The sequence below is a fragment of the Arachis stenosperma genome, chromosome 2 (genome assembly GCF_014773155.1).
Source record: "Arachis stenosperma cultivar V10309 chromosome 2, arast.V10309.gnm1.PFL2, whole genome shotgun sequence".
NCBI classification, from domain to species: domain Eukaryota; kingdom Viridiplantae; phylum Streptophyta; class Magnoliopsida; order Fabales; family Fabaceae; genus Arachis; species Arachis stenosperma.
In genome coordinates, this window is record NC_080378.1 from 120398662 (window position 1) to 120424923 (window position 26262).

Genomic DNA, 26262 nt, shown 5'->3' on the forward strand with positions numbered 1-26262 from the left:
AACCGACCTCTAGTGGGCCTTCTTGTTCCTATCATCATGTCTAAACCATACACTATGCTTCACTTTTTAATTAAGTTTTTTAATTTTAATTTGACTCCACATTAATTAAGAAATATATATCTTCAACTTCTTGACTTCTTTTTTCACTTTAATTTCTTCGTCCTCCATTATTGAATTAATTAATTTTATCTCGCACTACACGTGCAATTTTTCATAGTGTTGTTTATGAACATATATATAAAAATTAATAATGATCAATACTTAAATCACTTTTAAACAACAAAAATACTAAAATAGGATCAACAATTAATTAACATTATCTTCGTGACTAAAATAGCATATGAACCCATTTTTCCCTAGTATATTTATTTATTTATTTATTAACTACGTGTATAAAAACACGAATGCCTTCATTATTCCCTTTTCCACCACGTGACTTTAATATGTGAAGCAGGCTTCACGCTCTTCCACGTGGAGCTTAAAATATGTGGCTTCAAACATTTAAGCACGTTTCTCACACCGTCTTAATCAGTCATACTACCACAAATATCTTAAATCGCTTCAAAGACACTAATTAATGTTTTTATTAATATTAGGAATTTTTAAAGTATATATTTAATTGACATTAAAGTTTTTTAACTAACATTTATTTTGAGGTATTGGGATGGAGATTAAAAAATTGAGATTCAATATTATATTTTGTTGATCTAGAAATTTTCATCACTATCTCTAGAATTTCAGTATTTCTAAAAATGGAGACACAGAAACTAAAATTTTTGGAGACAAAAACTAAAAATTTAATAATATTTTATTCTTAATATACTCTCATTTTAATTAATTAATTTCGATTTTATCTTTTATACAAATTAAATTAAAATTTTATTCTTATTTCAATCTTTGTTTTTTATTTTATACCAAACATAATATTGAGATTTATTTTAATATCAGTCTCTCAATTTTAATCTCTCTTTCAAATGTTAGGTAATATTTTTTAATCAATCGTGTTAAGTATATATTAAAATCAGTTATTAAAACAAAATATATATTAAAAATATATATTAAAAATAAACAAGTTAAAAAATATATAAATATATGATAACTGATTTTGGTATATGCGACAAAGAGTGAACTAGCTAGAGTAAATTAAACAAGACTAATGAAATGTTTCTAGAACACGTGTTGAAAATAAATATCTCTTATTATGTCACACATCACACAAGTCAAGCATGTCACTCTCTATTCTCATCTACTATATGTATAGTTGTTGTCACCCAAATCATATAAAAGAGAATCAATAAATACAAAATATAAAATTGCATGCTGCATGAGCTCCAATTTATTTATTTTAATTAGTATCCAAAATCAACAACACCACTCATTTTTATCCTATTTTCCCTCGTGCTATATTATATGAATGTGTGTCACATTAAATTTTGTTACACCCTATAAAGTTTTAAAAGGCACATTATATATTGTTCCTTAATCCTTATACATTCAAACACAACACAAAATAGAAAATTAAACATGCAAAAAAGAAAGGCAGGGAGGAAGAAATTCCAAGAGACAAGGCACCCTATTTACAAAGGTGTGAGGCAAAGGAATGGAAAATGGGTTTGTGAGCTTAGACAACCAAACAACAAAACTAGGGTTTGGCTTGGAACCTTTTCTCACCCTCAAATGGCGGCTATAGCCCATGATGTCGCGGCTTTGGCCTTCCGGGGCGACAATGCTTCCCTAAACTTCCCTCAGTCGGCCGCCTCGCTGCCTCGACTCAATGCTGAAACCACTTCTCTCAAAAGCATCCAGATAACTGCGACGCAGGTCGCGAACAATCACTTTGTTGAAGGCACAGAAGAGATCATGAGTATCCGTGGAAGTAATGATGGTTCTTCTCATGAGGAGGAGTTGTCTTCGGATAGTAGTTTTGGAGAAGATTCTAGAAGCTTCTATTGGGATGAAGAGGAAGTGTTTAACATGCCAGGGTTGATGAATAGCTTGGCTGAAGCCTTGATTATAACTCCACCGGCTTTGGAAAGAGGCTTCAATTGGGTTGGTGTAGAAACTACTATAGATTTAACTCTATGGGGTGATTAATAACCATAACGTGAAAACTCAGGTGCAGCAGTCGGCTTCACATGAATTTGATAGGTAAGAGCCATTAAATGATTTGATTGATTTGATTAAATTTTTATTTAACGATTCTCAACTATCAACTTTACGTGAAGTCGACTGCACATGAGTTTTCACCTAATCATAAACCCTAAAATGTTACATAGAAAAAAAATAGTCAGAACTTATTTTATTTAATATTTATTAATTATTATTAAAATTAATAAATATTAAATAAGACAAATTCTGACTGTTTTTATCTATTTTTTTTATTATCAAATATTTTCGATTAGTTTATAATCAATAATTATACGTTAAGTACCCACCATACTCTATATATCTCTTATAAAATCGTAGCGAAGAGTAATGAAATCATACATGGTTGCATTATAATTGAACATAAAACTTTATTTGTTACTTGAACTAAATAATTTTTTTTTCTTTTTTTCTTTTTTTACTTTTTCATTTATATATTATGTGTTCATAATTTATGTGAAGGTCAGAAATTTTTTTTTATTTCAATTCTTTTAACTAGTAATGACATATTTTGTCAAATTATATAAAGTTTGACCCATTTTTAATATAAATAATGCTTAGAAAAATTAAGGTGTATGTAAAAGACATTACATCTTAATGTCCACTATTACTCTTGGGGTTTTGATTTTTAAAGTTTGACTTCTGGTCATTCTCTCATGAAATATTAACTCGTCTACCAATATTTTTTTTTTATGAATTCTGAGTGGTTGAATTTTTTTAAAATTTTAAATAAGACATGATAGAAAAAACTGCAACTGGATTTTCCCCCCAAGACATTACCAATTTTTTTCTTCCCTTTTATTATAAGTGTTTCTTTTTTTTGTCAGAATAAGTGGTTTGAAAATTGCGGCAAATGTTTGTAGGGGGAACGTTGGGAAGATGTTGGACCATATAAGGATTGATTATGGGCCCAACAATACTCGGCCCAACTAAAAACATTAATCAATATTATATTCCTCAAGATTGATTAATTAAGTTTAGACCAAAATGAAAGAAGATTGATGTATCAAGTCAGACAAAAGACAAAATCCATTTTCACATTTTGGGATAAATGAGTTGGCCTACCTTTTTTTTGGGCTTAGGCCCCCTTGTCAAACCAAAACGAATAGAAAAGAAATTATTAAACCAAATGTGGTAATGACAAAAAAAAAAAAAAAAAACAAATAAATTAGCTCACTCGTAACCTTAAATAAATGTTGAGATTTCGAATTCTGCATTGTACATGTAGTAATCTGTTGGCTAAATAGATCCTTAAATGGAGCTTAGATTCGCGACAGATTAGTCATTGACCTGTCGAATTAGAAAATACCATAGAGAAAAAAAAGAACTTAAATTTTTAGACAATTGAGTGAAAAGATATAATAAAAAATATATTAAAATATCAAAAAATAAGAAATTAGTAGTATTATTAATAGTACCCCAATGGATTGGACAACTCCTAATTTTAGGTACACAATACACATCCACACACTTCTCACATACTTACCAATTTTTTTTTCTTGGTTGTAGCTGATAGAACTCGAACCCAAAACCTTTAAAATGGGGAAGGGACGGAATGTCGTATGAGCTATGACTCATTGGCGAAGTATTTATAACTTAAGATCAAAGTAATGAGACATTTTTTTTGTACATCCTTATAAAGAAGACAATAAATATACAGATTGTTTAAGACAAATAAACATTTAAGCCGATAATAAAAAAAATCTCTTTATCCCCATTTAATTTATTTTTAAATCTTTTTGTGGACTTATGTCCCGTTTTAATACAAAAAAAAATGTAATAATAATAATAGTGGTTGAGGCTTGGCGACTAGTTTCATTTTTAATATATATATATATATTGCTGTGTTGCTCTTTCCTTCTAATGTCTCTAAGTGTGTGCATGACCAAAAAAAAAGAAGTACAATAATAATCTAACTTAATGTAATGATTAAATATACCAAAAAATAATTTAAAAAATAAAACCTAGACATACTGGCCCTAATAATTTAGGGTTAAACTTATTATAACAAAATACTCATTGAAAACAAATAAAACTCTCGGACTCTACTAGGGTTTTACTTCTCCCAATTAGGAGAGCTTGTTCTTCAGCCAATAAAATTGTGATTAAGTTTTAATACAAAATTCAATGCATCTAAATATGTTAAGCACTAATTAGTTAGTGGTTTATGTTATGAGACAGTCGTATATATGTTAGTATGGGTTGTACAAAATCTTTGTTGTGTTTGAAGAAACCGCAATGGATAATCTAAAACACTATTATGCTAAGATTAGATAAGGTGCATGTGTCATTTGTGGTCATGAACAGAATTAAAAGGCACAATCATAATCATAACAACAGTGAATAAATGGAAAGGGTGCTAATAATTAAGCTTTTTCTTGGTGCTTAAACCATTGCTTTTTAACCCTAATTATCACTAATATTGACTCAGCCCATTGTTACTATCCTTTTGGTTGATGCGATTATAAAAAATTACTATTTGTACGTAAAAAATCAAATATTAATCAAATCAGTCATTATGTATTTATATATTTAATAAAATTATAAAAACTAACCAAAAATAATAATTATGCTTATCTTAGTATTCCATAAACACAATATTTCTCCTCTAAGTGATTTCTATTTTCAATTAGAATAAGTATAAAAAATTAATTTTTAATTAATATTAGTTAATTTTTTATTGTAAAATTATTTTTTTAATTTTTATTTGTTAGAGAATTTAATATTTAAAATAAAAATATTTTTAAAAACTTAGTTGATATTAACTAAAAGTTAATTTTTTTATTTTTTAACTGTTGGAAATGCCACATGTAAAATTTCCAAGTTGTTGTGAGATTGAGTGGTCAAGGAAGGGTAATTGTTGGAGCACATATATACATGCATGTTGTGATATTTATGGTAAACTCATTCTTGTAAATTAGGGAGACAAATAGTTTGGGACATAAAGTAATAATAGATTAGGACATGAAGAACATTCATTCAACAAAGTAATAATAGATTCTCTAAGACTAAACTCTATCTCCTACTCTTTCTTCTTTACCTACCAAACTAATTAAGATGGTTATCTTATCCTCTCTCTCATCCATGTGAGTGAACAACTTCTTCAGTGTCATGAAAGAAGAAGGTAACTACCCATTGTATTATGCTACTAGGAGAAGTAATTTTTAGTATTTTTTGTTATCATTTCACTCGCATAAATATTAAATTATTTTTAATAAATAAATTTTATTAATTTATATATATAAATTTTGAAAAATACAATACAAAATATATTAATTTATGTGTATAAATTCTAATAAATATATGTATAAATTATTATTGGTCAAATGCTAGTTAAAAAATGATAATATTTGCTAGTTATATAACATTATATTATTCTTAATATTACATTATATATAGCTAGAGAGATAAGATTTTGATAAGTATTGAAAATTTTTATTTCTTTAAATTAGATTTTTAAATTCAATGATTTAACTTTGATATATTTATTTGCATGTGGTGTGTGTCTCTCTAGGATAGAATATCAAGTACAAAACAGAAGAGAATTATACTAAATTAAACAACATTATTTGATAAGATTTTTCAAGTGATATATATATATATATATATACATATATATTATATACTAAACAACATTATTTAAGATAATATTAAGAAAAAGAATTAAAGAGAAAAAAAATAAATAAAGAAGAAGATAATATTAATAAACGATAACATAAAGTTTACACACACTAAATACATATATGACATTTAATAAATTGAGAGAACATTACAAAATAAAAATTAAGGTGCAAACAAATGGAAACTAATTAAACATCAATGCTAGAAATAAAGTAGTAATATAATACATGCATACAATGGAACAGTACTCTCTAAATAAACAATACATTAATTTCTTATTGGCCAAGCAAACCCTTGATGTGAGGGTTCGCCCATAATTTATATTACATGACACCTTTTCCTTGGTTTTATTTATTTATTTTAGTTTTCATTATTGTTATCATTATTCATCATGCAATAATAATTAATAATATAATAATAAAAAAACCAAGGGTTTATTACTTAAGGGAAATTCCACAGGCTTGGCTCATCATCCATGTTTTCTGGTTCATCTTCACCACCACCAATGTCAAAAGGAGGAGGACTAAGAAGCATTCCTTCTGCCATGTTCACAAGAACATTAGGCATGTCAAAGATCAAATCCTCATCCACAAAATCATGTGCCATTGATGATGAAGGAACATTATTATTATTATTATTTTCATTGCTTTTATTAATATTCCCTTGGCTTGAACTTGATCCTTCAGCATTTAGGGCATCTTTTGCTGCTCCGGCCGCCGCGGCAGCACTAGCCGCGGCCATTTGAATGTCACGTGGGGATAAGGTAGCCGGAACCGGGAGCGAAGAAGCCGAGTTAGGGAAGTTTAACTCGGCGTCTTTGCCTTTTAGGGCAAGGACGGCGACATCATATGCAACCGCAGCCATTTCTGGAGTAGGATATGTTCCTAACCAAATTCTATTAGGCTTCTTCGGCTCCCGAATTTCCGACACCCATTTGCCACTACTTCTACGCCTCACCCCGCGATACACGGGGTGACGGCCAGTAGAAGTAGAAGCAGAAGTAGAATGCATGACGATTCGTGTTTGTTGTTATTTGATGAGGGTTGGAAATTGGTGAGGGGATCCATTTAATTTATGGTGGGTTGAGAATTGAAGGGAAAATTGAAGGTTGGAGAAGAAGATTAAGGGATATGAATTAGATTAGTGCAAACCAGTTGTTGATGAATGAATCTTGCGGCGTATTAAGGGTTTCCAGCTACTTGCACGAAGATATCTGGGTTGGAGGGCGTGTTTTAATTTGGTTTTTAAAAATAAAAATAAAAATTAAATGAATATTCTTCTTTTAGAAAAGAAGGTAAATCGTTTCCATTTAAACAAAGTCAAATTTGTGAATAGTAGTAGTAGTGAGCAATTCACACATCACTATATGTATACATAGATTTGATTGTTATATGGAGGTAGAAGTGGAAAGCAGCACTAGTGTAATCTTAGTAATAAGTTCCTTGAAACCAATTTGGGTTGGTCGAGTGATCAGCTCACTCGTCCATTTAAGTAAGTGTCGGGGGTTCGAATCCTGTCTTGTGCATGCAGTAATCCATTGATCAACGATAAACCCTTAAATAGAACTCCGATCCGCGACAAATTAATTTTTAACTTGTTGAGTTAAGAGATACCGTGGACAAAAAAAAAAAGAAAAAAGTTATAAGTTACTTGATATAGTTCATCCTCAAAGGCTTTTTGTTCATATTATAGTTTGAAAATATGCAAACAAAATCCTTACAAGCCACCTTTTTTTTTTGGGGTGCTACCCATTATTCCATTAGCTAGTGTCATATATATATGTGTGTGTGTCTATAGAGTGAAAAATACCAAATAATTTAACTATTTAAGGAATAAATATATAGGGGTTAATTAGTTAAATTAATAATTTTGTTGTAAAATTATTTTTTATCTTTATTTTTTAGAAGGCTTAGAATCTTAGAGTTTATGTTTAGAATTTAGAATTTAAAATTTAAAATATAAAATAATAAAAATGAGTTGATGTTGGCTGAAAAAATTTAAAATTAACTCTTTAATTAGTTAAACTCTTATTTAAAATAGTAAATATACATGTTTCATTTTCAGAGTTGCATTACAATTTTATTTAGTGATATTTTAACTATTTATACCTTATTCCGTGATTAAACTAACTTTAGAATCTTAAAACATCAAATTTTTTAATATTTTTAATTATCATGAAATTATTTCTCCTAAAAATTTAAATTAATATATAGAAGAAGATAATATAAATATTTATATTTATAATACTCTTTCTCAAATATACCAGATTCTTATTTTATGTTTGCTTGAACTCTAAATCTTATAGACACATAGCTTTGATATCATAAAATAAAATTATTTTTTCTAAAAGATTAAATTAATAAAAAAATAATATAAATAATTGTATATCTAACACCAATCAAAAAATGGAACCCAGCCTAACAATATAAGCTTCTTTATTTATTCAATTATTTACATTATCTAAGTTTCGTAAGAATATTCTCTTTTCAACTCTAATAAATCAATTCATTACAGTCTTTGTTTTGGATTTAGGTCATATTATTATATCAAAATTTCTTTAGTAAAAAATAAAATTGAGTAAAGAGAAAAATTTTTACTAAATTTATAAAATAATATATATATATATATATATATATATATGGTACATAATATAATTTTTTTGTGAAATTTTTTACTAAAAAAATAATTTTTATTTTTTACCAAAACTATATTCTTTACTGTGACATTACCCTTATTATATATATATTGTAATTCATTTGGCTGAGACTGATGTGCATGCACTTAAAAAATAATTGAAATGGTTTGTATCATTACTTCTTGACGAATCATATATGGGGGAACGAAAGTACCAACTTGCAACGAATTAAACAGTTGTGTATATTCAAAATAATTACTTTAATTTAACCATAGTGAACGTTTAATTCACTTTCAATATATATGATATTACAATAATTTGGATATTTGGGAATGTAGAATAGAATAATTAAGAAAGAATAATGACTTTAATTATTAGGCTTTCTAATTTTGGAAAGAGAGTGCGAGATTGTTGGTAGGTAAAATTTCAATAGATATAATGTGTAGTTAATTAAGTAGCTCTTCTTTTTTACCATATATAACTTTTAACTTTTTAAGTGTAGTGAAAATTACAGAAATATGTAGTAAGAAAAAAATATTAGTTAAAAATCACTAAAATTTATTACTTGTAGCTTTATTTAATATAAATAAATATTAAATAAGATAAATTTAATAATCGTTCAAAAAAATAAATATAGATAAAAATATAAAATATTTTACATTATTAATATATCAAAATTAAACCCTTTGCGTTATTTCATTGTTACACTTCTTTATACATATATGTGGCTAGGTGCTATTAGTAATTCCTTTGAATGAAATATATTTTTTTGTCCTCCTGTAGTTTATTAATTAATCATTATGTTCAATCTATTATTATTATTATTATTATTATTATTATTATTATTATTATTATTATTATTATTATTATTATTATTATTATTATTATTATTATTATTATTATTAAAAAGAAATAGTAGTCAAACAAACTCAAATTTTTATTTTTACACTTTATAAACAAAATACTTTATTTGGAAATATCAAATCAGATTTTAAATTTTTTATTAATTTCAAACTGGGGTCATAATCTTGTTAACTACTACCCACTTAGCAACCTCATATTTGAATTTCAATTTTTCAATATTAAATCAGCTATATGATTCTTTTTTTTTTATCTGGACCTACTTATATGATTTTAATTTGAAAATATCTACCCACCTACGGGATTTTTATTCCACACATTGCTGTTATAATTAGTGCAAATATATACTACACTAACTATTATTACTATTAATTTATTATTAGATGTTTTAATTTATCAGTCGACAAGCCTTTTTTTGTTTTCCTACATACAAATTTCAAAATGTACATTCACAAAATTGCAACTTTATTAAAACAGTTTATTCAATTTGCTAAAGAAGTTCATAAAAAAAAAACTACATTATTGTTACGCGTTTTTGCATAAACACTGAAAAGGCCTTTTATTTCTGTGGGTTGATGCACTGAATTTTTGTGAAAAGCCTTGAATAGACAAGACACTGATTCAGTGGATTACAGAACATTAAAAACTCTGAACTAAATTCTTAGATTGAATATTTATCGGGTTAATTACCTTGTTTCTATTATGGGCTTATAAAATTTGAGGTGAGATGATGGGGTGTTTTATTAATCATTTTAATTATTATTGGCCATTCTTCTTTGAAAGTAAAATAAAAAAGTAGAGCACCTTTTGATCTCTACTAGGTAAGGTTTAGTGTTTTTCACTTTTGAATTTTCAGAATTTTTTCATTCACTAAGAATCTAAGACAGTTTGAGTTTCAACTAATAAGTTATTCTTTTGGGGTCATCGTTGCTCATTTCTTATGGTAGCGACAACCCTTTTTTTCTTCACTCATTATTATCTCTGTTCTACTAATTATCATATAAATAATTTTTAGATACAATAATTTTATTCATAAAGATGTTTTTTTCTTTTATTATTAGATTGTGAATTATAGAGTTTGATTTTAATAAGTTATAAAAGTATTATTTTTACTAAAAACATTAATTTTTTTAAATTATTTTTTTTTCTATAAGTCACATATTTAACCTTTTTAAAATGTAGCTAAATAAATATTTTATTAAAAAAATATTTTTGACATTTTTATTGAAGCACGTGACGAAAGAAAAAGTCAGTATCTAATTATGTTTAGGTAGTATGCATGGGGTTTATGAAATCTTTTTTAAACAATATATAAGAGAAAATCTACCACTTCAATTGGCCGTCCATTTTTGGTCATGAATGGGCCATTTTTTTTGTCTGGGCCCATATCTTAATTATAGGTTCCATGAAGTTGTTTTTCTTTTGTGAGGTTATTGGACCATGGCCAAGGCCCAATATTAAACACTCAAGTTAACCTCAAACATAATCCCCTTCCCACTGGGCCCAAAAATAAAAAAAGATTTAGAGCAATTGTTTATTGCATATGATGATCTCTTCATTTTAGCCAATGGCAAACTTATCTAACTTTATTTTTATTATTTAAAAAAAAAAACACAAACCTAGTCATATGTAGGAAAAAAAATCAAATGACGTTAAATCAAACAAAGATAATGACAACTTAAGCAAGTGATATTCTACGTATATATAGTTAAGATTGTGGTAAAATTATACCAAAAAATATACTAACATTAAAAATATAATTTGTCATCTAATGGTGCAAAGATAATATTGTCGAATATATATCATATGACTACAAGTAAAGTTTCTTTAACAAAAAAATTTATTCAAATTAAATATCCAAATGAGCCACTAAACCCATTTTCTATTCTTCCCACTAATCTCACATACCAAGAGAAACTTATATGTGAATTCATGATGGCCAAATTGAAGTTATAATTTGAACAAACTAAGGGATTTCATTTTCATGGATCTTGGGTCCCGAAGGCATCATGTGACAAAGGCTTCAACATTGATTTCAATGAAGCACTATCTCTATATATGAATTAGAAATACAGTTTTTTTGGCGACGGTTTAAATGAAATTTATCGACAGTTTAAAAGCGTCACTAAATCATACCAAAACTATCCCGATTGTAACCTAATAATATATTTATTTTCAACACTGTCCATTGGATTGTATATTATTGTTAGAAATTTGTATGTCAACACCCTTGCTCTCTATCTCTAAATGGTTATATTAATAAAGAAATTTGGACTCCTTTTTTAGTCATTTTGAATCTGACTATTAAGACTATAACTAAATTCTAAAGTGAATATATCATTTTCTTAAAACGTGAATTATATATAGGCACGCATGTGAGTTACTTACTCCTCGTGATTATTGGTGTAAGTTTCAATTATTTATGCATGGATTTAACGTTCTACTGCAACTTCTGCTATATTATGTATATACACACTCTTGAAAAGTAACGCATCAATTCTGCCAAACTGAGAGTAGATAGTACTTGAGATTCTTTGCACCATTACGTGCCCCTGTCTGCTCTTCCATTATTTCCTTCTTTAAATTCCCACAGAGATTTTAACTCTTCTTCTTTTATTTATTTATTTATTTTATTATTATTATTATTATTATTATTATTATTATTATTATTATTATTATTATTATTTACAAGGCTTAAATCCAATTTTTTTAATTTAATTATAAATACTTGTCATTTCAACTAATTATATCTTTATATGTATAACACACGTTCAATAAATAAAAAAATTAATCAATTAAATACATTATCTAATAAAATTTTTTATTTTAAATATTAAATTAATAAATAAAAATATATAAGTATTTATATTAAATTTTTTTTATGTAAGAGTCATTTTTTTATATCAATTTTATTTATCTCAAAAGATTGACAACAATCGGTATTCAAATAGTGGTAGTTTTAATTTATAAGAATTTTGTAGCAGTTATAAAATGTCGTTAAATGGTTCTATGGTGCTTAATTAATGGAGCACATTTTTTTAGAAAAAAACACAAAACAGCTTTTGACAATTATCTCAAAAGACAACGAGATTCTTGATAAAAAAAAAGGGTAGTGCTAGGGAGCCAATGGCTTAAGTGTACAATGTGTACAATGGGCTAAATCTTTGGTCTATGAATAAAATGAACATCACCATACTATCTAGAATAACCATCTGATACCAAGGATAACCATCCGGATACCAAGGATAATAAACATCTCAATAAAAAATTAAACAAATTTTGGGGTTCACCAAGGATCGAACTCTTAACCTTTCGAATCTAGAACTCTAATACCATATCTGAAACTACTCATCCCAAAAGCGTAACCTGACAGGACAATGTAACACTAATGATCATATCTCTAATACTTCTTAAACCTCCATTGTACACATTGTACACTTAGGTCATTGGCTCCCTATACTTTTTCTAAAAAAAAATACTCAATCTGACTTCTGAGCTTTATTTTTATGGGACTGATTAGCTTAGCCCCTGTGCTAAAAAAAGTCAATGTTATTTTTTTTGGACACAGAAACTAATCAATCCAAAAAAAAGATCAGGGACTGAATTGGATATTTTTTTTAAGACCTCGTTGTCCTTTCGAAATAATTGTCAGACGTCGAGTGAAATATTCACTCTTTTAAAGTGTTGGAAACTGACGATATCCAACAACTACTACTAATCTAACCGTCGCTAAACAATCCTTACGGCTCATAATTTGCTGCCGTAGATATTAATAAGTAAAGACTTAAATAATTATATATCTAACCAAATAAATAATATTTAAAACATAAAAGTAATGAAAAGAACTGATGAAAGAATATTTATTTCAAACATCATTTATCAATTAAATAATTTATAAAGAAGAGGCAAGTTAATACGCTACCATAATAATTAAAGGCTCAACAGGTTGAGAAAAAGTGACGAAAAAACAGAAAAATTATTGTTGTATACTTGTATGCAGTAGCTTACATTAATTATATTCGCTTAACTGATAATAATTTATTATTTGAAATAATCAACTTGCCAAAATATTCTTAGCTGAAATTTTCAGCTAACTATCTCAATTAGTAAAAAATCTTAATACTATTATTATCATCAAGTATAGATAAATTCTGGAGTATAGTATAGGATTATTTTCATGAACTCAATTTTTTTATTTTTGGTGTGCCAATAATTATTTCAAATCTAAGGAGTTAAACCTAGAAACACTAATAATCATAAATTACAGACACATGAGTGGGATAATAAGGAGAATAAATAAGTATGTCATGAAACTATATATTTTTTTTAATTTAAACCAATAAAAGAAGAACATAAATTAAATAATTATATCTCTAACCGTTTATTTATACATTTTATTCCTTTTAAAAATTTTAAATAAATGAGATGTTTTAACAGTATAATTATCTTTTTCACTTTTACTCAAATCATAACTTAAAAAAAAATAAATGTAAACTCATCATGATTTGGTCAAAATATCATTTATACAAGTTTAAACCCATCAATTCTATCTCATTAGATCCTTCTAAAAAAATAATCATTTCATTATATCTTTATCTTGGAGGTCTAAATAAATATCTAAAGTACTTAGCATGTAACTAAATTATTTATCCAAAAGATTTAAATGGATAAGAGAAAATATATAAATCATTATATATATAACTCTTAAAAAAAAAAACTTGAAATGTGATACAGTGAAAGTTCTGCCTTCCATCATCCTACACAGTATCATATCATAGCCTTTTGATACGCTGAAGGTGTCATATTATAAACTAATGTTAATTTTCCTAACAACCCTTGATTTTTCTCACATTAAATATATTGTTAATTAAGCTTAGTTTACAATAAAAAAATAAACAGGACATAAAGAAAAGTATCATGAATGACTCGAGTAGCAAGTAGGTTTTGTATTATTCATCTGATGCAAACTATGACATATGGATACTGATATGAATATGAGATACGTCATGATACAAGATATATTGATATACAAATTTTAAAATTTTATAAGATATGAATATATATATATATATATAAAATATAAAGTATTTTTTAAATAAATTATAATAATATTTTAATATTTTATTAATATTAAAATTTAGATTAATTTTTAATATTTTATTTTAGTTATATAAAATATTTAAAATATTTTTTATTTTAATAAATAATAATATATACTATTTCTAAATTTATTTCGATTTAAAAAATATACGTTCCAAACAAAATTAATACGTTGACACGTAATGATATTTAAATGTATTCAAATATATTAAAATAATTATTTTTTATTAAGACACAATTAAATATAATAAAGATATATATTAAATACGTATCATATCTAAAAATTAAAATATATTTAACCCACAAATATAATAATTCAGTAAAGTATCCATATTTTATAAGTTGCACAGGTTTTGTGATAGTTTTCTGTGTTTTTTATAGTTAGGAGAAATTCTAATTAAATAATTACACTTAATATTTTTAAGAATTAATTGTGTGTGTGAGAGAGAAAAGGCATAACAAAAAGATTTCTCGTCATAGTATTTCCAGTTATATAGTTTCAATATTCTAAAAAACTTGGGGTAGAAATTAAATTTGGAACATTATGAAAAGTTAAAAGGTGCAGCATCCAATGGTACTCACTATACACGCGTCAGCATTGCAAACTTGCTGTCTTCCATTCATATTAACACATGCTTCCATTAACCCTAATAAATTTATTTAATATATTTTATTAATATATTCCACAGTAATATACTAGTAAATTAATTATTAGAGTAATATATATTTTTGGTATCTAATGTTTATGTTTTTTTTTTTAATATCTCTAACATTTAGTTATATTTAATTTTATTCTTAATGTATTCGATTTATGACAAAATTATTATTTTATGTAAAATATTAAGGATAAAATTAAAAAATTTTAAAAATAGTTTTGATGCAAATTATAAATATTGAAAATAAAATTGAATAAATCGAAAACGTTAAAAACAAAATTGAATAGAATTAAAAATTATGAATATGTTTTAAAAAAATACAAACGTTAGGAACAAAAATTATATTATTATTATTATTATTATTATTATTATTATTATTATTATTATTATTATTTTAGGGCCTTACTTACTCTTTCAGTCTTTCTTATACTGTACCTGAACAATGACACACAACGAAGCAACGTTATTTTGATGTTCTTCAAAAAGCCAAAATAATAACTTGACAGATAATACACTCTTAATATATACCAACTACATTAATATATAGCGTTTTTTTTCTCTCTCCACTATTCTCAAATCATTGGTGCTATACAAGAACTAAGTAAAAAAGAAAGATTAATAATTATGTGAAAGTAAATGTAAATTGAATAATAAGTAAGATTATTAAATATAAAATCATATTATTAGAAATATAATAATTTATGTGTTTTTATTTATTACTTAAATTTTTAAATAAATAATTTTATAACATGATATTGTAATAATAAATGATAAAAAAAAGTTAGAATTCAATTTTTATTATCCTAAAAGAAAGTAATTCAGTATAATTATTCGTATATTAAAAGAAAGTAATTCTTATTGACTTAAAGTTTTAATTTTAAGATAAGTGATTTCAAGATATACGAATTTGTTTATGGGTTTATATATATACTAATTAATAATGTTACAATTAGATTATTAGTTATCTTCATCATTATTTATGTAAAGTTATGCAACCTATTTTTTAACTTTTACTATTATAAAGTACTCCTCTCATGTAATACTTCTTATATATAAAATCTTTTGTCCAAATTATGATTTAAATTTCAAATAAACCCTAAATTTCTGAACCTATAAAATATATGAAGATATGCACCCATTTTCTTTTTTCTTTACTTTTATTATGGTAAAAACTATATTTAGTCAAGAATTTTTTAGCAATAAAAGTGCATAAATTTGGAGAACAATAAAAATCAACTAATAATCAACCAACATAACTTTTATATAAAATTTTTTAATATTCTCTAATTTAGTTAGCTGATTTTTACAAATCTGTTTTATTTAGAAAATTAGGATAATACTAAGACTAATTTTTTTAGTTTAATTATTATCATAAAATTAGTTATTCTAAAAACTGATAGGTAAAAATATATAAATTATTATATTTTTAATACACCTCTGCATATAATAAAACTTTTTTCTTTTGAATTTTTATGTGTAAATTTTTGCATAAATATTTTTCTATTTTATTTACTTTATGCTAAAATTATTTTTTAATATAATAATTAAATTATAAATTATATATCATATTATAAAATTACTTGATATATAAAGACACACAAACAAATAATTATATTTACATATTATGTATTATGTAAAAGAGATATGAGAGAAATTTAGTACAAAAAATCTCTTAATTAGAATATTAGATCGAATAATAATAATAGATAACCAATTTTTTAGTTAATATATCAGCTAATTTTTTTAAAATATAAATTTTTTAAATAATAACTCTTTAACTTTAAATTTTAAATTATAAATTTAAACACTAAAATTAGTTAACATTAATTCATTAAAAATTAATTTCCTATATTTTTTTTATTAGAAATTTAAAATTTTAACTAACTTTTTATTTTTTTTTTTATTATTATTATATATATTTAAGTGAAAACTCAAGTGCAGTCGACTTCATATAAAGTTGATAACGGAGAGGTGTTAGATGAAAATTTAGCCATATCATCTAACGATTCTCAATTATCAACTTCACGTGAAGTGGACTGCACCTGAGTTTCCACCACATATTTAATTTATAAAAAGCCAAAAAGGTTGAAATAGAGAAGAAGTTCCTCTCTCACTCTCACTCTCTCACTCTCTCACTCTCTCTCTCTCTTTGTTCTTCTTTCTTCTACCCTACACAGAGATTCTAATAATGGAAATGGAAGATCATCATCACCAACTTCATCATCAGCAGAACCACCACTACGGTTGTTTAACCGATCTGTTAATGAACAACGCTCCTATGCACCAATCCCAACCACCGCAACCACCAATAACACTAGGCGGAGCCACCAGCCACCACCACCGCAACCTGCCACCGTTGCCGGAGACAACGATGACGATGTTTGAGATGATGGGAGCGCCACGTGGGGTGGTTATGAATAGCGAGTTGGCATCAACAACAAGAGGATCAGGTGTGGGAGGGTGCATGGGTGGGGATGCATCCTCAAACAACGGAAGATGGCCAAGACAAGAGACTCTCACTCTTCTTGAGATCAGATCTAAGCTTCACCCTAAATTCAAAGATGCTAATCACAAAGGTCCCTTATGGGAACAAGTCTCCAGGTACTATTCTCAATTTTAATTACTAATTAATTATTACTAATTATTATTTATATATCTTCTGCCCTTAATATTGCAAATTAAAAAAAATTATTTGAAATACAAAAAATTTAAATTTTTAATACATTTGTTTTATATTTATTAAATAAAAAATTTTTAAAATTTTTTATTAATACTAAGTTTATCATGTGCACTTAAGACATATATTAGCTAAAATCTTATTATTATTCTAGCTTCAAGTTTTAATATGCTAATTTTGTGATTTTTTTTTGTGGAAAGAATGTGAATAAAATTGAGTGTGAATTAAGTGTGATCATTCTCATTAATTAGTTAATTAATTTTTATGCCTTTTTTTAATGGAAATAAAAAATTAAGCATCATTATGCATTATTAATTTTGTTGTTTCTTGGAAGGTGGAATATATATATTTATTATTAAAATTTTCTATGATTGATAATCCTGTACTAATTACTGTATAATTAAAGGGGAACCTTTGCATATCAAATCTAGTAGTACGGTTCTCGTTCTCCATTTTGGAAATTTCAAAATTTGGAACTTTTTTTTAGGTTTAAGTTTAATTTAATGTTCCCTTTATTATTTTTGCCCCCTTTGATTTGAAGTTTGAACCTTGCATGTATGTCTTCTACATATTTATAGTATGAAATGACATAAACCAATTGAGGCTCTTCCTTCGGAGACATTCACTTTTCTATGGCAATTGGAGTAATAGAAGAACACAAAGACGTCACTATGCATGCACATTCAATAGAATTATTAATTACCAAAAATGTTCACATAAACTAGGGTTCCAATACCATTAATTATGTAAATACTAAATAGTGTTGTCCAATTGATGATTACAAATGGTACCCATTAATTATTTTATAATATATAATATTAGGCATAGTATATAGTTTGAAGAGTTTAATTTTGATACATTAATAAGTATAAAGTATTTTACATAGTCGTGCAATCATATCTGTTTTTTGAATGATCATTCACGCTGTTAATGTAAAAAGTAGTTATTTTTAATTTTTTACTAATATAATATTATGTAATTAGATGTACGTATAAAATTACTTTACACTTACCGTGTATTAAAATTAAATTATAATTTAAATTCCAAAAATAAATGCTTATTAGGACATACTTTTGTTAATAAAAATGTTATGTTTCATGTTATCTTATTTTAGAAGATGTTGTAGGTCAATATAGTAATATAATATCCTTAATTATGATTCAAGTTGTAACTCAATAAGCTATTAGAATATATTTAAAATATTATATATTAATATATTATTTAACTATCTTTCAAATCAATTTCATATTTAATTAATTTGATATAGTAATACTAGAGAGACAGTCATTTAGATTACTTTTTTTTAATGTAATGTCCATAATTTTATAGATATAACATTTAAAATTATATATTTATTATATTTGATATTATGTATTTATTTTAAAAATAATTAATAAATATAAAATAAAACAATTTTAAACTGATTTGAACTAATTTTTATTATCTCAAAAACATTTCTAATTTTGATATAATACAACAACATCAGATATCAAGTTTATTCTTAGATGAAAACTCAGGTGCAGTCGACTCCACGTGAAGTTAATAGTTGAAAGTCGTTAGATGATTTAACTGATTTAACTAAATTTTAATCTAACAACTCTTTGCTATCAACTTCATGTGAAGTCGACTGCATATGAATTTCCATCTTATTCTTAAGTTATTAATTATCATGAATTCTAACCGATGAAATGTTAAATAGTGAACTTAATTTGTGTTGATGATGGTGGTTAATTGTGAATAATTAGGATAATGTTAGAAGAACATGGATACCAAAGGAGTGGAAAGAAATGCAGGGAGAAGTTTGAGAATCTGTACAAATATTATAAGAAGACAAAGGAAGGAAAAGCAGCAAGACAAGATGGGAAGCATTATAGGTTCTTTCGCCAACTTGAAGCCTTGTTTGGAGACAACAACAACAATTCCAACAACTTTGTTACCAACAACAACCTTATTAATTTACAAACAAATCAAGACAAGTTTCATAATCATCATTATTCTCATCATCATCACAATAACAATAATAATAATAGTGTAAGCCTCATCACAAACTCCACTAATGAGTTTGACACATCATCATCAGAGACTGATGATGATGATGAATCGAGGAAGAGGAAGAGGAGGAGGTGGAAGATGAAGATGAAGATGAAGGAGTTCATTGACTCGCAAATGAGCAAGCTTGTGAAGAAGCAAGAGGAATGGCTTGAGAAGTTAGTGAAGACAATGGAAGAGAAAGAAAAGGAAAGAGTGGTGAGAGAAGAAGAATGGAGAAGAGAAGAGGCAACTAGGTTGGAGAAGGAGCACATGTTTTGGGCCAAAGAAAGAGCATGGATTGAAGCAAGGGATGCTGCATTAATGGATTCTTTTAACAAGTTAACAAGGAGAAGGGAAATCATTAAGGCTGAAGAACAAGAACATGATCAAGAAGCTCCTCATCATCATCATCATTTTCATCATCATCAAGATGATAGTGTGATGATGATGATGATGATGGGAGACGAAGAAATCATCAAAAATCATAACGAGAATAATAACAAAGATATTAGAGAAAAATACATGTATGTTTCGGAAGCACATTTAATACATGCACCAGAAACATCTACAGCTACTCATTTTCAGTTGTAAATACAGGTAGATATTCAAATGAAGATTCTATAATTGTCTTTATATAAAGATGTTTTATTTTTATTATTGAATAATGATGAATCGTAGGATTTGATTTTGATATATTATAAAAATATTATCTTTATTTAAAATGCGACTAAACAAATAAATCGTATTTTTAAACAAAATTTTTTATATAAAATATATTTTTAGCATTTTTATTGGAGTCGAAATCATATATATTCTAAGATTATTGAATATTCATATACATAAATATATAAATATAAATTTGCTATTAGAGGGTTTAACTTCAAACAAATTGAGTGACCAATAATAGGTTTACAAAAAGTGGTTGTTGTTCAGAAAGAAGAGAGGTTAGTTACAAGTTGGGAGAAAATGAAGTGACGATGCAGAAGCATGGGTTCTTTTGGGCATGAAAGGACTGATTTGCATAGTGGAAGGAGAAATGGTAGGTCAGCAATGGGTGGCAACTATTCAAGTGAAAAAAAATGAGAAGCAAAAGGAAAATCCAAGAAAAGTTTCTTCTTGTTTAATTTTGAGAACAATGATCAATAACATATATGTTCCCTGTATATATTATATGATCCAAGGGAGACATAATATTTTAGATATTTCGATAATTTTAATCGTTGATTTAATCATAAAATTTAGGTTTAATTATTCTACAAGTTTTTATAACTTTATAAAATTTTTAATTAGATTCTTATACTTTTATTTAATTGGGTCTCTAGACGTTAATTTTTTTTAATTTAGTCCTTATCGTGATAAAACTGTTTGCAAAAAATCGATAAAATTATAGGACCTGCAAAATATAATTAAACCTAAAATTTATACATGGTTAAAATTAATGACTAAACTTATTGACATATTTGAAATTTTTTTATATAGTCATTGGTAAAGATTAGGCAGGAATTTATTTGATAAATTTGAAGTAAATATTGCTTTGACCTTTAGAAGTGAATAAAGTAAAGCCAATAAAACCAATATAAGAGTGAAATAATGAATGGTGATTGACTCATGAGAAGTAGTAGAAGCTAAGAATAAAATTTGGCAGGCTTTTTCATCTGAGATGGTCTCACATTATGTAAGCACAAGTTATCTAACTGCTGGAGGTTATATATGTATAGGGATTGCTGATGTTACTGTATGATGAATTGTGTTACATTTCTTCATCTTACTTAAGAGTAATATTTTTTTGGACTCATTTCTATTTTGAATAATTTACTATTCTACTACTGTAGTTTGGATGTTATTTCCAAAAATATATTTTCTCCCTTGTAATTTTCTTTTATATAGCTGCAAATATCATAATTATAGTGGCTATGTTTGTGATTGTAGTAATTTGATAGTAAAATTACAGAATAATAAAAAGAAAAAACAAAATAATAATAACAGTTTTTTTTTAATTTTAAATAAAAAATTAAAATAGGATGAAATTTAAGATAAAAATAGAGCGTTCAAATATTAGAGACTAAAATAATTAATACTTTACTCTTAAAAAAAAACAAATGATGTTATTTAATTTATACGTAAATTTGAGACATTTTTGTGAAGACACCATGAGTTAGTTGATGATTTCATATAATAATACATAATTAGTGGAGAAGTATATTATTATGGATCCAACTTTTTCTCTAATTTCTGTCCTTTCAGTTTTAATGTGTCTAACACTACTTTTGATTAGACCTATATATATATATAGTAAGCTTAAATTTTTTTCTATAGATACCTGGAATCTGGAAATATGAATGGTGAGAATAATAACGAGTGTAACACTACTATACCCTTAATTGGAGTTGTATATATATGTGAAAACTCAGGTGCAGTCGACTTTATGTAAAATTGATATTTAAAAGTCGTTAGATGAAAATTTAGTCAAATCAGTCAAATCATTTAACGGCTTTCAGATATCAACTTTACATAAAATCGACTGTAGTCAAATCATTTAACGGCTTTCAGATATCAACTTTACATAAAGTCGACTGCACCTGAATTTCCACCGTACATATAAGTATAACCACCAACATACATATGAAGCTGAAAAATGAAGTATACATAATGAAATGAGTGTGCTCGACCAAATAATCATACATAATAGTTAAAATGGCAAATTAAAGTGTGCTATATAATTATTGGGACGAAATCTATATAGCCAGCTGAGGTTTATCAAATTCATAGCCCTACACTACTATATATATATATTAGAGTTGATCAAAAACTCATGTTAGATATATAGCTAGATTTTTGGCTTTTCACGGTATATATATCCTTCGATCTGATAGATCAAAAATTAATCTGTTGCGAATTGGAGTTCTATTTAATGATTTGTCGTTGAAAGTTGCTTCATACACATAATGAAATTTGAACTTTCGACATTTGTTTAAGCGGATTAGTGTTAATCATTAGACCAACCCAACTTAATTTTATATATCATATTTATATATTATCGATCTTTTGTTGATTAAAGATGAGGAATAATAAAAAAGGTTTTTCTTTTTTTAAATATCGATTTTCAAATAATATTATCATTTAAAGTTCAACTACTTCAAAAAAAACTTATTAAAATTTTTTGTTCTTAACCATTTTTTGAATTTAAATTGAGAACTACTAAAAAATATTTATTTCTATTACTTAATTAACTTGAAATCGGCATGATAGAAACTAACTAGCTAAAAATTACACAATCATTTTATTTCAATTTTTAAATCATCTTCATTCCTTGACTGAGGCTACTAAACATAGTTACACAATTTAAAAAAAATAAATCACTTTTAGTAGTTGTTATTTAATTTATTTTTAGTAATAATAAAAATAACCGTTAATACATTTATTGATAATTAGAAATTAATCATCATATATTTGATTGTTAACAAATTTTAGCGTCGGTAAAAACTTTTTAAATAGTCACAAAAAGATATAAATACTATTATAACGTATAGTAATAACGACAAATAGTAGTTACTATGTTATTGTTACTAAAAATTTATGGTTAAAATTGAATTTTATTGTAGTGATTGAGTAGTAGAATAGATGATAGGTGTCTAAATAAATGAGAATACTATGTTAGCAGTGTTGTGCACAAGGATCCATGAACATGAAACAGCACCATATATATTGCATAGCATAGCATGTACCCAAAATAGGGATACAATGCAGCATTGGAATTCTCCAGGGATACACTGGACAGTTATTTATGTATGTGGTCCTTTATGTATTTCTAGCTACTTACTTTGACTACCATTTAATTTAGACTAACATGCCACATCCAAATTTCAAAACCATGCTTTCCTTTTACTCTATATATGTGTTTCTTCATGTAAGCTTTACTATATGAAAACATGATCAACATAATAAGGTTCAATGTATATATGTATGTATGGTATGAAGGAAAAAAAATAGTGGGTGATGATGAGTTGTAAGTATTCAATAAGGTTGAAATTCAGGTGCAGTCGACTTCACACGAAGTTGATAACTGAGAGCGTTAGACAATTTGACTGATTTGACAAAATTTTCATCTAACGATTCTCAACTATCAACTTCACGTGAAGTCGACTGCACCTGAGTTTTCACTGTTCAATAAGCATTTCTTTAATTTGAACATCATGTTCATATTAAATTTAAGAAAATCTAAAAAGTTCTCATATTAAAGATGTTTATATATTTATATATGTATACAAAACAACTTTTTTATTTAAAAATAATAATAAATAAAGAGTAGATAATTTTGGTTATTTTTTTATTTTCTAGATCTTCTTTGAGATCTTGGAGAACTTTATATATATGTGACTATTCATGGAAGAACTTTCAGATCAATAATGACGAATTCAGATTTATTCAAAAAGAAGAGAAAATTACTATGCTATATTATAACCCTTAATTTTAATGTGAGTTTAAAAACTAAAGAGTAGATATGTCTCTATTACATAGTAAAATAACATGCTATCATAATATTTATGTACAATGAATAAAGATCTGAAAATCGATTTATATATATTGTCTGGATTATATTCTTTTATAATAAATAAAATTTATACGTCTTACTTTTAAGCTTAGTAAAACATATTCTTGAATGAGAAAACAATATTAGTTATATAAAATATAAGAAGGTTTTTAAATTATTTAAGAATATCAATGGTTTAGTGATTGTTATAGATATTATTATTCATATATATTTTTATCAGTTTAAATTTTTTGAAGAAGTCATATTATGATATGGTATCAAAATTTTTATGACAAAAAAATTTAGAATTCGATCTTGTTTATTGAACAAAAAAAAAAAGAATTTTAGTGTAAAGCAAAAAATAAAAAAAAAATTATTCAAAATTTCAAATAAAATCCAAAAAATGCTCTTAGTTAAGAAGACGTGTTAAAAATGCAATAATTATTTATATACCTCCTCCTACTAATTTAATTTTTTTTTAAAGAGTGATATTATATATGACAATAATTTTAGTCGTTAATCTTTATTATAAAATATATATGATTAAGATGATCAATTAAAACTACTGAAAAATCAATATTCTTAAAATACTTGATAATTTTTTTAAAATATAACTATTTAATATATTTACTACTAATAATTTTTAGATGAGATAACTCATAATAATTAAGAATAAAAAATATACCGACATTATTATAAGAAAAATAAAGAAGGGGTTTTTTTTCTTCATTCTGCCATCTAATATTTTTCTTGCATTATATATATAAGGCTTATATATTATATGGTGATCAATTCAAGTAGACAAGTACCACACCATGCAATACATACATATATATACACACACATTATTTATGTCTCTTGATGCTTTAGGCTTGTGGACAGGCAATAATGTCCGTACCTGAGAAAGAGTAAAGAAGCTTCCTGCAAATAATAAATTAATAATAAATAATAAAAATTTAAAATAAAGAATAAAGTGAAACCATTGTTGTGTTTGGAAGACATATTCATTTAGCAGTCATTATCAATTTTTCATACAAAGGGCCCCTTCCCTTACTTACTTAGCTTGCTTGTTTGTTTCATAGCTTTTACAACAACAAATTTAAATTATTATACAAAATATGTAAATATATATACTTCAATTTTAACACTAAATATATATATATATATATATATATATATATATATATATAAAACTATATATATAAGATTTTCTCAATCTATGTATATAAACTACCTTCTATATCACTCATCTATATATATATATATATATATATATATATATATATATATATATATATATATATATATATATAATTAATGAAGGAGTTCAACATCTTTTTTTAAATTAGAAGTGAGCCAACTTGGCTAAGATTTAGCAATGTAAAAAATATAATGTCTCTTAAGGTGATCAATATAAATAAATGAAAATCAACGACTCTAAAATGATATGTAATTTGAATCTTATTAAGAAGGAACTTTTCTCTTTTTTCATCTAGAACAAGGATAATTTATATAGATAAATTGAATAAAAAAAATAGATATTTTAAATTAAATATAGTTATATATATATGTATGTATTAATTATTTGATTCTTTATGTAAATCGAATCGAATTGAATCAATTTAATTTATATATTTTTTAATGTAAATCGAATCAAGTTGATTTGATTTATGATATTTTTTATAGCATATATTTACATGATAAATCAAATTAAATTGATTTGATTTCTATTGGTACAGTAAATATATGTTAAATTAAATTAATTTAATTCAATTTACATAAAAAAATCAAACAAAATATGCATATAATTAAATTTAATTTAAGATATTTAATTTATATAATTTTTTTATTTAATTTATCTATGTAAATTATCCCGGAACAACCTATAACAAATCTTAATATATAGAGAGAGTATATATTATGTGTATAATTCATATACTTTATAAGTATGTATGATGTGCATGTGGCCCTAAAAGGGGACCATTGTTAATCACAATTCACAAAT

At 25.7% G+C, this 26262-nt stretch overlaps 3 protein-coding genes across 3 annotated transcripts; 2 read left to right on the forward strand and 1 right to left on the reverse strand.

The window, feature by feature from the left end:
• The first annotated feature begins 1453 nt into the window (after positions 1-1453).
• LOC130961960 (dehydration-responsive element-binding protein 1B-like) lies at positions 1454-2465 on the forward strand. The gene has a single exon (XM_057888015.1). The coding sequence runs from the start codon at positions 1525-1527 to the stop codon at positions 2092-2094; it is 570 nt and encodes a 189-aa protein (XP_057743998.1). The 5' UTR covers positions 1454-1524; the 3' UTR covers positions 2095-2465.
• Positions 2466-6207: 3742 nt separating this feature from the next.
• On the reverse strand, positions 6208-6777 carry LOC130960069 (ethylene-responsive transcription factor ERF024-like). The gene has a single exon (XM_057885413.1). It carries the CDS (start codon positions 6775-6777, stop codon positions 6208-6210), a length of 570 nt encoding a protein of 189 aa, XP_057741396.1.
• A 10356-nt stretch (positions 6778-17133) lies between these two features.
• On the forward strand, positions 17134-20360 carry LOC130962227 (trihelix transcription factor PTL-like). The gene is made up of 2 exons (XM_057888381.1): positions 17134-17619; positions 19441-20360. The coding sequence occupies exons 1-2, from the start codon at positions 17207-17209 to the stop codon at positions 20315-20317; spliced, it is 1290 nt and encodes a 429-aa protein (XP_057744364.1). The 5' UTR covers positions 17134-17206; the 3' UTR covers positions 20318-20360.
• Positions 20361-26262: the final 5902 nt, after the last annotated feature.

What these genes read in the sequence shown, in the direction of transcription:
- LOC130961960 (XM_057888015.1), top strand. Translation starts at nt 1,525, where the DNA reads ATGCAAAAAAGAAAGGCAGGGAGGAAGAAATTCCAAGAGACAAGGCAC.
- LOC130960069 (XM_057885413.1), bottom strand. Translation starts at nt 6,777, where the DNA reads ATGCATTCTACTTCTGCTTCTACTTCTACTGGCCGTCACCCCGTGTAT.
- LOC130962227 (XM_057888381.1), top strand. Translation starts at nt 17,207, where the DNA reads ATGGAAATGGAAGATCATCATCACCAACTTCATCATCAGCAGAACCAC. An exon ending in TTATGGGAACAAGTCTCCAG is followed by an intron (nt 17,620 to 19,440) that starts GTACTATTCTCA and finishes GTGAATAATTAG; the next exon opens with GATAATGTTAGAAGAACATG.